General features: G+C 37.9%; 1 protein-coding gene across 1 annotated transcript in view; it reads right to left on the bottom strand.

Moving 5' to 3' along the window:
• The window catches only part of LOC113140230 (breast cancer anti-estrogen resistance protein 3-like), a 57,339-nt gene extending 43,548 nt beyond the window's left edge, over window positions 1-13,791 (bottom strand). Inside the window, 4 exon segments of the mRNA XM_026324032.1 lie at window positions 1,873-1,987; window positions 6,618-6,793; window positions 12,837-13,073; window positions 13,676-13,791. Of these exon segments, the coding sequence (XP_026179817.1) occupies window positions 1,873-1,987; window positions 6,618-6,707 (205 nt within the window). The 5' untranslated portion in view covers window positions 6,708-6,793; window positions 12,837-13,073; window positions 13,676-13,791.
• Window positions 13,792-14,005: the final 214 nt, after the last annotated feature.

Raw genomic sequence — 14,005 nt, 5'->3', positions numbered from 1 at the left:
CTGTGTGTAAGAGTACTTCAGTTTATGTACTGACAATAGGACATAATTTTCCATTTTCACTTTAATCAAGCACCAGACTATAACTTCACATCAATGCAATGCATCAATCTCACTTTTTTAATTTTCAACTTAAAATTACAAACAAGAATCTTGCTAAAGTTAATGTTTGGAACATAATGAGTACCTATAGAAACATAACCTCATACAAAAATGCCTCAACTATGTGAAATATGAGTATGCATGTGCAGGCTTTACTGATGCCTTGTATTTCACTCTCTAATTGTTCTAATTGGAAGATCTTTATTTCTCTGATGCATTTTAATTCCTGCCAACAAGGAAAGTACCTGGCACATGCAAACACACACACACATACACACACATCTCTGTTCTAGCCACGTAATCATACACTATAGCCAGCAAGCAGGATTATGATGAAATATGTGCCTGGGCACAGTGTGTGAGTATCCCAAAGGTTCTCTGACTGGAAAGCTCTTATCTGGGTCCAATGTTGACATTTCTGGAAGATGCTGCATGTGTGTTTGTGTGTACATGTATGTGTGCGTATGTACAGTATGTGTAAAGGGTACCATTAGCTGAACAAATCTGGCCTTTGTGGTAATGATAGGGGGGGCAGGCTGCCAGGCCGACACTTAATACCACAGTAGTTGGTGGCTGAGTGATTTCAACTTGAGGCTGTTTCACCTCAGCAACGGTCCTCCACCTGCAGGTTGGGGCTGTACTGGCGGTCGCAGAGTGATCTCAGAAAGGTCAAAATGTCTACATATTTACAGATTAATTGTCAATACCAAGGTGTTGGCGGCAGTGTGACTTTTAATACAGTCATGTTTGTCAGACGATGAAACTCAGTCACTCGGTGTTTCCTGATTTTTCATTACTAGTCATAGTCAGGTCAAAATTGTCATTTTCCATGTAGGGCAGCATGCCCACTGTATGTACTTTGAAATGTAAGCTTTGGTTTTATTTTATTATGTATTTTGCTGGTCCACAGACACTTGGATTTTGCACCTTCATGTAGACACCATATATGGAAAAACAAGGCAATATAAAGACTTTATAGAGGCAATTTAATTAAAATATAAAAGTATAAAATAACATTAAAAAAAACTTCCTTTAAGTTAATATATTTGTATTGAGTAATTTTTGCAGAATTCAGTTTATGGGGAAATTTATGCTGGAATGTCTATCCTTTAATCTCTCATACATGTTGCTTGTTTCTAGCAAGTCAAATCTTCCTGTGTGAGTAGTTTTCGAAGATAAACTAAAATAATTTCTTCCCGTGGCTCAAACTGGACTCATGCATGACTCAGTCACCAAGACAACAGTTAGATTTCACAGTGTAATGCATGGGAAACTAAGCGAACACTCACACACACACACACACACACACACACACACACACACACACACACACACACACACACACACACACACACACACACACACACACACACACACACACACACACACACACACACACACACACACACACACACACACACACACACACACTTTAGAAGTGATTAGACCCAGCAGGACTGCAGGCCTCATCACTCCTCTTCTCACTTACTGACAGCCTTGGAATTGTTCACAGTTGTGTGTGTGTGCATATGAGACACAATATTATCCTCCAGCAGACAACCCCCACCACCAACAAAAGACCCCCCAGGCATAAGCATGCCTTTACATGACACTAATGCTATCCGTCTCGGTCTTTGGGTACTAAGAGAGACAGACAGAGAGATGGAAACGTAGGGACTCTGACACAGAGCCAGAATCAACAAGTTGATGGAATAGATAAGGAAAGATAATCTTTGGCCAACCATGTGTCTATGTGGGGGTGTACTTGAATACCTCTCCTCCTCTCTCGCTCCTGGAGGAGACATAAAGAAGTGAGAAGGTGCAGGCGGTGGAGATGATTGTGGACTCCAAGCTCCAAAAGATCATGCTCCGTTAGGTGGAGAAGGTCCTGGAAAACATAAAAATACTAAGTCAATTTGCGGTGAAGGTGCTCTAGATAACAACCCGTGAACTTAAGTATCTGACCACTAGTTTAGATAAAGGTACAGTTTGTTAACAAACTGGTCTTCTTGAGAATCCAAATGGTGGATTGGTGTTCTCTCCAGAAACTATGGAATAACATTCAAAGCTTCAGTGCTATCAACTTAGTCTCTAAGACTCTAAGATGAGCTAGACTGTCATACAGGAAAAACAGTGTTTGGTGGAAGTTCAGTAACACACAGTTCATTGTGACAATTTAGTGGTTCCAGTAATGCAAAAGAAACAACCGGAGACCCCTGATGACCTCCTATTCTCCAAAAGTGTGCCGTCTCCTCCCTGCATCCTGTCATTACAGATTGTCCTTAAAACACATACAAACACACCCTGGCTCACTTCAACCCTCACTATGGTATTAACATAAACGACCCCTAAAATAGTGTAGTTATGGAGAGCCACAAAGTCTTTGAACCAGAACGCAACCTTGTGCAGTAATGGAACAACACAAACACACACGCACATGTAAATGACACACTGTGTCATCACAGGACACTCCCAGCTCAAACCAAGGTCTTGTTGTTTTGGTTTCTTAACAATACTGCTATTCTGTTAGTTCATCACAAACACTGCTCTATTTAGACTACATAAACATACAGTGGGCAAACTCATGAATACAGACACACGCACACAATTAAATCAGTCACTCTTAGTCACATACAGCAAGCTACAGACATCCACAACCACACAAACATATCTGCATACCAAAGTAGCCAGTTGCACACATACACATGCATACAAACACATTTAAGGTCTCCCACTAACTAACGTGTGCATACAGAAATGTGCACATATGCACACAGGAATTTTGCAGAGAAACAACTGTTTCAAAATAACAAGAATGCCAATAATATTTGCACCTGCATGAAAACAAACATACAGCTCAGTAAGAGCATATTAGCAGGTTAAAGAAGACACTACATTAATTCTGTTAATGTTACAATGACTAACAAATACCCTCTGTGTGTGTGTGTGTGAGAGAGCGAGAGAGCGAGAGAGAGAGAGAGAGAGAGAATGATAACTGACACATAAGAAGCCTAATCTATTTCTCACTCTCTTGACCATTCTCATTTCTTGTCTAACAGCACGTTGACATGTTTTCTTTGTTCTTTCTTTGCCGCAGATCATGCAGAGCTGAACGACAATATGAACTCTCATACACATCATATAGAGAGTTGACATAACAGTTGTTAATGTTGGTTTTGACTTTGTGAATGTTGTTGCAATGATGAAAGTGCAGACGAATGCAAAAAACAAGTGATGCAGGGCAGTTTGGACATTTTTAAAACAATAACTCAGAGCTTTTAAAGCCTCCTTCAACTCGTTGTTGTTTTACGACTGTTTCATATAATTCTCTATTACACTAAGTCATGTGACAAATGACTTTCTGTGATACTTGCAAGCCATGTGAATGCATCCTAAATCATAAGGCAGAATCACCAAGGGGAAATTTTGTTTGTGCACAGGAAGTCACCCACTGAAACTGAAGATAAAAAACAGGTTCAGTGGTGTCTGGACTCGTCTGTGGTGCATCTTAAAAGACTGTAACCCACAGCTAATATATACAAACAAATATATAAGACAATATTGGATACAATGAAAAGAGTTAGGAGAAATTTGGGCAAAGCATGCCTGTAGCTGTTCACAGTGTTAATGTTGTTGGCTGAGTTGGTATTACCACATTGAATGTTGTGTTAGGCTGTCTGGATGGCTAGAAGGCAATGAGCCACATATTGTTGTTATAATATTCACAGAAAGGTTAGCAATGCTGCACTGAGCTTATTATGCATAGAGGATGGTCGGAGGGAAGATGGAATATGGCTCTTCAAACTCATTCTTCTTTTTGCTGGAGTATGGTTCTTTAAATCTCATGCTTAGTTTTGCTGCAATAAATCTGTGCAGATATGATTAAGAGTAAAAGAACTTTCTGCATCTCCGGTCATCAGCTTCATGCATATATTTTCAATAAATTACAGATCTTTCCTGAACTGAAGGAACTGCATTCAGTTCACACTGAACGTTACTTAAGTGTAGTTTTAAGATTATAATGTAATTAATGGAGAATTTATAAGAGAACGTTTTGTAAATCCTGCACAAAAAAGAAAATTTTAACAGCATAATGGATAAATGACACTAGAATGACATCCTTGTCTTATCCTGTTTTCTCTCCATCTCTCTCCTTGCTACTTTCAACATCTTTTAAATAGGCTTTACCCATTTCGTCTTTACTAATTACACCAATGCCTTCTGGGTAAACATTATAAGGAGATGAATAATTCTTGTTGTCTAATCAATCTAATTTCTTAACCAATGACTGTGGAACATTCAAAATGAAGTGGGCTAATGGCTGGATGGTATAACAGCCACCATGTCACTGTCTTTTCACTCTAATAGGTCAGTGATGAAGTTTTACTGTGCTGCTGTTGGAAACACTCTTACTAAAAACTACTCTTTCACTTGGCCTGTTTTGAAACATGTTTCGTACATAACATAATTTCATCAAATATTTACTGTAATCACCTCTAAATAGACATGTTAAAGGAGTTACTTCACCCAAATGACAAACATTTTTTTTTAACTTGGAGTCTACATGCTGTATTATTAATGCTACAGCTTCTCAAAAACTTACTAAAAGGATGTTGTTGGTGCTGGTGGTCCCTCCACTCCTAATGGCATCAAATCTGAGTTTTTGTTTCATATAATAACCAAATCAAAACCATAGAGGTGGCAGAAAAAAAAAGGTTCATATGAAATTTTTTTTGCCATATGTAGTCAGGATTTCAATGACAGTGTCATTTTAATGATAAGGGTACTCATATGGGTATCACCATCATCTAAACAATTCCTACATCCTCCTAGCTCACTAAATTCACAGAATATACAGTGGCAAAAACATAAATGAATGAATCACCCTCATTAACAGTATGAATTTACAGTATAATTTAAATTTAAAGCCAGATCTTCAGCAATTCTAAACAAATATGAACTAATACATAAATGATTGCTTTGTTCTTTTCCATATTGAATACATCATTCAAACATTAACATTCACAAAGAAAAAATCTGAAACTCTAGGCCAAAAGCTAATTAGACTCAAGAATTGACCGGGAGCCCAGTCACTGAAACAAGGTTGGAGGTGTGGATTAACAGTACTTTGACTCTGGGAAAAAAATAATAATAATAATAAAAATGTTCAGTGTGCTATTCGCAAGAAGAATCTCCTTGCATGTGAACCATGACTTGCAAAATGGAGATCTCAGAAAACATAGTTTCAATAAAGCATTGTTCACAGGCATAAATTTAGAAAGAGTTATGAAGGAGTTGCAGTGACTTTAAATATTCATCAGATAGACAGACTCTCCATGAAGGCAGAACATTTAGTACTGTGGCTCTTCTCCCTAGACACGTGTGCCAACAAAGATGACTCAAAAGGCAACTCAGAACACTCAGTGAAATCAAAAATATGTCCAGAGTACCAGCTAAAAACTTGGAGCTGGAGCTGCTTAACATATCAATATGCGAGTCAACTATATACAGCTTGCGGTTGGAGGGCCAAAAGTTTGCCAAATAGCACCTTGACACTCTATAAGGCTACTCAGAAAATATTTTGTGGACCGAAAAACATAAGGCCAAATTAATAAATTAAAAAACAAGCAGCATATAGTGTGTTTTATGTGAAAAAATACATACATATAGTACCAACATGAAGGCATCATCACATCAGTAAAGTACAGCCAAGAGAGTATCATATTTTGGGAATGCTTCGCTCGCTCTGAGTCTGGAGAACTTTCCATCAACCAGGGAAAATTAATCTGCAAGTTCACCGAGGTATCTTACAGGATAATGTCAGGATGACTGTCCACTAACTGAAACCCAGTAGAGGCTGGGTGATATAACAGGACAATGATCCTGAACACTGAAGAAAATCTCCTAGAATGATGTCCAACAAACAAACCGATTTTGAAGTTGCCCAGTCAGAACCCAGACCTCAACCCAAGCAAGATGGTGAGGAATGAGCTCAAAGAGCTGTTCATGCCAGAGATCCTAAGCGTATGGCTGAGCTGAAGCAGTTCTATGAGTAAAAATGGTTTGAAATTCTTTGTTGCAGATCTGATTCACATCTACCAGAAGCATTTGTTTGAGATTACTGCTGCCAAATGACGTTCAACAAGTTATTAAATTGAATGGTTCAAATAAATTTCTGCTTTGTGGCCGTTATATGTGTGTGTTTAATCAAAGAGACAAACTAATAATTATTTGCACATTATTAGCTTAAGCACACTACTTGTCCATCTTAAAACATTTGTGGAACTTATTATTGGTGTTACCCTATATCTAAACTTGAAACAAGCTAATATTTTAAATGGTTTAAATACTTGTGTAAAATGTTTCTTTAAGTCTGAGGAGGACCAATGATATGTGTTGATTTCTTTGCTCTGTACTTTGGGAGTTGTTCCTGTAATCCAGGTACATTAACTCTACCGCTGCCTCAAGAAACCTTGCTGAAAACATGTTGTTTGTACATGTACATCTGCTCGCATTACCTCTACACCATCATATTCCTGTTCCAATGCTGCGCAGTACTGCGGCAGTCCTAGCTGGTTCAGCCATCGGGAGATAGACTGGTGCTTCATGGTGACACATTTACATACACAGGCATAAATGCAGATGTAGACACTCACTGCCACTCACATAGTTCTTTTCTCGCTTCAGACAGAACCTAAAAACAGAGAATGAGTAAAAGATCAGTGGAAAAATGACAAACTCTTTAACCTCATTCAATAGATTCAATGTTCATGCAATTACAACATACAATGTAGTTCAAAGTGGGAGACATGCAAACAGACTAATCATCTCTTCTTTGCTCAGCAACCTTTCAAAAATAATGGCACTGGAATTTGCCAGTTTATTTATAGTTGGCTTTTGGAAAGTGGAAGACATGAATGATAGATGTTCACAACCTTGTAAAGGGCTTTGGGAGAATAAACTACGAACTATAATCACTTACAAGAGGTGGGGGTTTATCTGAAAATATAAACCAGTTGAGTCAGTGCAAGACATGCTTTGACCGTTTGAGATGTGGGACAAAAAAAAAAAAAACAGATTTATTTTACAGTTGAAGCCAAGTCTTATTCTTTATCAAACTAACAGGCGATTAGCAGCAACACTACAGACACTCCATGGTGTAAACACCACTGGGTGATGATGTCTCAGTCTCAACAGAAGGCTGTGACTCAAACTCTGTATCTATGCTGCCAGCCAAGATAGTCACAAACACTAAACAGAATGTTCAGCAAATACTGGAACTTGATACTGGGAATAAGAGCTGATATCACCCCAGCATCCCTATTTAGTGGTCACTAGCATTACATTTTATTGTTCAATTAGGATATTGAGCTATTTATTGTAATATAGTCTATTGATAGAAACAAATATGCTGCTGGGTCTGTCTTTTAGGTAACAAAGCAAACTAAATGCCTGATAAATGAAGATTATTCATCACACTGAAATATAAAAATGCCATATAACTAGTCCTGCACATAATTTATTGCCCACTGTCCCAGCAGTATTAAAGGCATAGCTGCCACATTATACACCCCATATAGTGAATTCTCTTACTTACACGTTTACATCATTTTATGTTTGATATCACTGAATTGCTCACCCATCTATTACATCAAAGTTTAACTAGTATGTATCACCCTAATCCTGTAAGTTCAAGGAAATGTTTATACAAATATATTGCACAAAAAAAAAAAACTTAACTGATGTAGAAAATTTGCATTACAGATCTGTTTTATATTGAAATAATCAAGATCCAGATCAATAGGAGACACATTTCAGAAGATGAAAACAATAATGACTGCTGTATTTAAGTGCATTTGTAAGGTATTATGTCGCTATGTCCTTTGTTTATTGTGTTACACGAACGGCAGAGTGCACATGCATGTAGTTGCTGCTGCTGTCATTGAATTTTATGCATGTATTTGCATACATCTATATGTGTGGGGACATGTCATTGGAAAGACAGGACAATAAAAGCTTCACTGGGCAAAGATACAGTAAGTGAACAGTGAGCCCACACCACACCCAATTACATTAAGTGATGTCACGACGATGTACATGATGTCACTCACTGTCACAAAAAGTTGTTGGACCCCACCACAATCAACCACTTCCTAGGATCTGTTAGCAGTTATAACATACCCACCATCTTTTAATCAAATCAATGTAACACATGGATGTGTTATGATCTAGATAAGAGGAGTCATTCATACAGTATATGGGCTCCTGTAACACCAATTCCAATTTAACCTAATGGAAGAATGGAGGTCATTTAGGAGGATGAATGACCTCTATGTCCCAAATGCGATGAGCTTATAAGCAATACAGTGCCGGGCATCAGGAGGAGCACTCTTTATCCTTCACTCTGAATGCCAATTTAGTGGGCTATGTTACACAAATGATGAACTGTAATTTCTACTTGGTCTCACTTTCTGTATGAAAGCCAGAATTTCTTTTTCTGACAGCTGATGGCTTATAATAGATGAATAATAAAACTGACATTTACAGACATCGATAAATGGAGTCCTTCAACAAGGAATAATATGTATTAACTTTGCTGTACATACAGTTGTACAATGACTATAGTTGCACAGAAATAGGTTGCATGAATAAATAATAAATAATCTCTATTACGTGTAATTTTGAATTTCAATGTTTATATCTTCATATAGTTAATTTGCTGAATATATCTGATATAGTAATAACTAAACAAATGTCTGACAATTAATACACTTACACAAATATCAAATACCCTGCTTTACCCATCCTAATATACTTTTGTCATACATGTGCTTCAAGCACCATGCTGCAGTAGTATATGCACACTATTAGACAGACAACTAGTTGACCGAGCTTAGTTGAATTAGCAGCCTAAACTTCAAACCTGAGGGTTAAAACCTGACAAGATGTTTTCTAAGGCTGCACTTTGTAAGCTCTCCTGAACCTGCACTTTTTAGATTTTCACTGTCAAATTTTCCCTCTGGTGTTATTATGGGTACACGTCTCAGTAAAGCAAACCAAAATCCAACTGTCTACACCACACTCCAGAGCTTTGTTCAAAGAAAGCACAATATATTTATGATTACCATACTAACATGTATGCTCAGATCTTACAACTTTAATGATTTGGCTTAATTCTGAAGCGTGTTCTTCAACAGGATCACAATGAAACCTGGGTTGGCGGCACACTACCTACATCCCCCAATACCCAGAACATTTCGTGCATCTTTCAGCCAGATGATCCATATAACCACTGAACTAAACAACACAGACTATTGAACAGCTGTATGTCATTTAAAGTGTTGAGGCATTTCCCTGATATTGTGAGCGGGTTATCTTGTAAAATTTCTACAAGACTCCACATGGTTTGGTAGAGCTTTTCTTCACATACAAAAACAAGATTCAATCTGAAGACTCAATGGAAAAAAAAGAATTTAAGGGAGATTACTTGCTAGAAAAAAAAATAAACCAGAAAAACATGCATTTATTGCATGTCCATTGGGGAAGTCAGATTTCCTTTTCTGGACTTAAAAACAAACACTGAATGCCCTCATAAGACAGGAACAAATCAGTGGGGATGCCACCAACTGGCCAAACAGAAGTTTCATTATGTGTAACTCCTGGGGATCTCTTTTGCAGAGTGCTGGCTTTTTTCTTTGTGTACAATGGAAAGAACATGACACATACACACTCCCAACCGGACTGACAGGATGAGAGAGAGAAGTAGTAGTCAGTACTGATGAGTAGAAAAGACGTGAGTGCTTAAGAGAGGTATTCCCAAGAGAACCAGTGAACAAGTTCACTATCAAGAAAGTTGAACCCATAGTCTGTCCCTGGAGAATTTTTCTTCCTGCCCAGAACAATCCAACCTCCTTCTCCTCGCCTCTCCCTGCTGGTTTGACCTCAGCCATTTCCCATGACCACATCTCTCTAGAGCACCATCATGGTATCCATTTTATTACAGAATATAAATAGAGCTATTCCAGCATACCATTTACTAAATGATCCAAACAGGCTTGAATATTTGACATATACTCAACAAATACCAAAGCAAGTATGGCAAAGAACAAATGCAAAGTCAAGAAGAGCCAAGATAGCAGAGGACAATTTCCTTTTTACACAGTCACTCTCTAATGCCTGTATTGGCTTCCTTTTATAGTCCAAGGGCATCCATTTTGTCAATCACATTAGACTTACACAATCCAACCAATTGAACTAAGCTGCAAAAATAACATCAGCATCATCACCAAGCCAATTCCAGCGCCTGTTACTGAGTCAGACAGCAGGGTGTTTGATTATTTCCAATGAACGATGACACGCAGAAAGCAGAGATTGTTTTATATTTACAGTCACAGGAAACTGTGCTATTATTTCAGTGGGCTGGTAAAGTTGCTTCCTATTTGTCTTATACAGTTGATACAAAAGACAGGTGCTAAAAAAACAAATATGAAATCCACCCCAGGCAGAATTCAATCACATTCTGTGAATCATGCAAATCTCACGGTTGGTGAAATGGAAATGATCTGGTAAATCCAGCACTGATGTGACTGATTCACATTAAATGTGCCACATCAAAAGCACAGAACAGCATCACACCTCTAACATGTAATATCTGATAGCACATATTTTTGTTTTTCTATGTTCAATGCAAAACTTGACCCGGGCACAAAAACAAAGGCAAGAACATTACAGATTGACATACACCTCTCCTTTATATAAACATTTCACAGTGGTGAAGTACAAATTCCTCCTTGTGGCTGGGTGCTTGCTTAGAGGACATGTCTGAAGCTGTCTTAATGTGTTTACCTGTAAGCTACAGCAACTACAGAAGCAGCTGGAATATGACAGAGGAGCATATTTCCCCCAGAGTCAGGTTAGACAAAGCCTAACCCTAACTACTGTTTTTTATAAGGAGACAGTCATTGTTGCATTAAACATCTCCCTCTTGTCTGTCTTTTCCCATTCTCTAAATTTGTGCTCCTCTTTCTGTCATCACACCCTCACAAGCATGTTCACCTGTCCAACACTATTTTTCCTCAACTTAAGCTTTTGTAATATAATTTCCAAGATTGTCTTAATGGCATGTTTTCTGTTACTATCTTTCTTCTCACAATGATGCACTGTGCTGTCTTGTCACCTCTTTCCTCCAGCAACTTTCTTCCTCTTTCTCCTCCATTTTTGCACTCTTATGCATCTTTGTGTTTGTTAATATTCCTATTTCCATCTTCCTTTTGCATGTCTATCCCATTTTCCTCAAATGTCTCCTCAGAGAGTTTAATAAAGTGTTAAAGCCACTTCACAACTGTGAGCATTTGGAGCACACATGGATGTGTGAGGTGAGGCACACTGCACTGCAGTATCAGCAGTTTTCATTAGTTTGGATTTTAGCCTAGAGAACGTACATTTCATGTAAGGTTTTCTTTTCTGGTTTAACGGACCCAAATGCACTCTGAGAGTAACTTTCTCTGGTTTATTGGGTACATGTATACAAGTCTCTCTGTATATCTTTTACAAGCCCTGAGGGAAACAGGAAAATGCATTGGCAGTGTAATTTAAACTCATAAAATGCTACATTTTTCATTCAACTCCTGTAGTTTCTTCTTGAAATAATATTTTCTTATACTCAAAAATCACTAAATGGACAATTGTTATTTTTGTAGATCAATATCAAAGATTTATTTAATTCTAAAAACTGTTAAGTCGGTTTTATCCACATCCCTAGTTCAATTTCCAAAAATATGTTCAGGAGCTCTGAGCCAACATGCTTGTGTATCATTTGCTGCCCTATAAAACATTACTGTAGACATGCACAGAAAATTGCAGCTAGTCATCACTTGTGTGGAATTTGATAATTTTTTTATTGGGGCTTCAATTTAACTTCAATATTTTAAATGAAATACAGTGAAGTTTGATTATTTAGCTACTCTTTTAAAAATGTCACATATTTAATAACGTTTGTAATGACAATTTGTAATTGAATAAAGAAGAACCTATTTTAGGAATCTATGCTTACCTAAGGACTAATTTCCATCCATGCAACTTCTATTTGAGATTAAATGATTGTGGTATCAAGGTCAAAGGTAGGACACTGGAGAAAGAGAAGGGAGGTATAATTTACATGGCTCAGCTCTGAGGTAAGGACATTCCTAGGGGGAGCTGCCTGGATTCTGCACATAATGTAGATCTGGAAACGACTTAGAAGCATCTCTGTTTTTATTGAGGAGCTGTGGAGGAGGTCTAGCTTGGAAAAGGGGTCCCCCAGTTTTTGTCTCATTCCTTGCTTATTCGACTCCCTATTGTTTATAATAAAATAATCAGTTGTTTTAGAGTATGCAGATATAGTATAAGTTTTTATCCTGAATCACATCTGTTTAGCAAGAGTTAATTGTCTCAAGATAAATTAGGTAAAGATACTTTGGAATTTGCAAAAACTCCCATAAAACCATATGATGAACTCCATGGTGCAGAACACGTTTGCATAATTTTCTTCCCTGTCTAATTTGAATGAGGCATCAAATCAGGTTCAAGTTGCAAATCAATTCCATTGTTTGTTAACACCACAAAACATGCTGTCAAACCAGTGTCGCGTTCGTTACTGGGGTGCAGTTTTAAAATACTTTACACCCTCCGTGCATGTCTTGTCCCAAGATATGTCAATAAATCATAGTGATCACAGTTTAAGTAAAAAGTAGTCTTACTTTGGCAGAGCTGCAGGTACACAGAGAAACACAGGTGATGTAGCGGATTGTTGTATGCGGACCTCACACTTGAGGATAACGTAGATTGCAGAGCTGATGTGATAGACCCTGGGCGGAGCGCTGATTGTTATAGTTCCCTCGTCACGTTGTACTGATCGCTGCAAAGTTTCAATCGGCGAATAGCATCAACTTGAGCTACTGTCAACAGTAGTCTGCAGAGCCACAACCCTAAAGTACCTGTCAGCACCAAGAAGGTGAGGGTGAGAGAGAGAGAGAGAGAGAGAGGTGCTGCCTTTACGTACTAGCTAGGAGAAAACGCTGTCCACATCACATTCATCAAACAACAACACAAACGTGATAATAAAAAAAGCTGTGGTCATTTGGTGGCTTACGAATAATATGATATCTGCTTATTCAGTTTCTGCTGTGTCATTTTGTGATTCCAACCCACACAAAATACAGGACACTAGTTAACCCAGTACAGCAACCGGTCAATGCTAACAAAATTACAGTGCAGTCTGTAACGTTACATCCCAAACGAATGAGTTTAAATGACCAGACATTAGTTAAATTAGTACCTTTTTAAAAGTACTATTACTTACTTTGTGTATCTCGAACCTCTAAAACCAATCTAATAGGTGTAACTTACACATATATCTACAAAAAACAAAACAAAAAGAAAATAACGCCGCTGGCAGTTAGCTTGCTAGTTCGTTAGTTACATTACTTTGCTAGCATAGGCTAGCGTTAACTCTCAAGCTAGCGTCTCACACAAATAATTAGCTAATACAAGATCTTTTCAAGCTTGTGAATTAAAGTTAACAAAAAGTACTACTTACCTCCTCGATGAGAGGGTGGGGAAACTCCCCAATCCAATGCCAATGTCACACAAATCACCATTGTTTAGTTGTGTAAATTGCTGTTTTCGTTACTTTTCCGTTACAGTCACGCCACGTTATTCGCATCCGGCCAGGTTCCTTTCAAACTAAAACAACGCAGTGATTACAGGAAGCTACAAAATAAAGGCAATAACTAAGTAGGCATGGCATCTCAGGAAAGAAACGCCATTGTATTTTAATGTGTATATTTGTACAAGCAAATGTTTTTCAGATTATTCTTGAAATGTGTAAAAGAATATGTTCAGGCATCCCAAAACTGTCACATTCCAC

This window comes from Mastacembelus armatus, unplaced genomic scaffold (assembly GCF_900324485.2).
Source record: "Mastacembelus armatus unplaced genomic scaffold, fMasArm1.2, whole genome shotgun sequence".
In the NCBI taxonomy this organism is placed as follows: Eukaryota; Metazoa; Chordata; class Actinopteri; order Synbranchiformes; family Mastacembelidae; genus Mastacembelus; species Mastacembelus armatus.
Note: the sequence above shows the minus strand (reverse complement) of the source record. Positions and strands in the feature narration are given on the sequence as shown.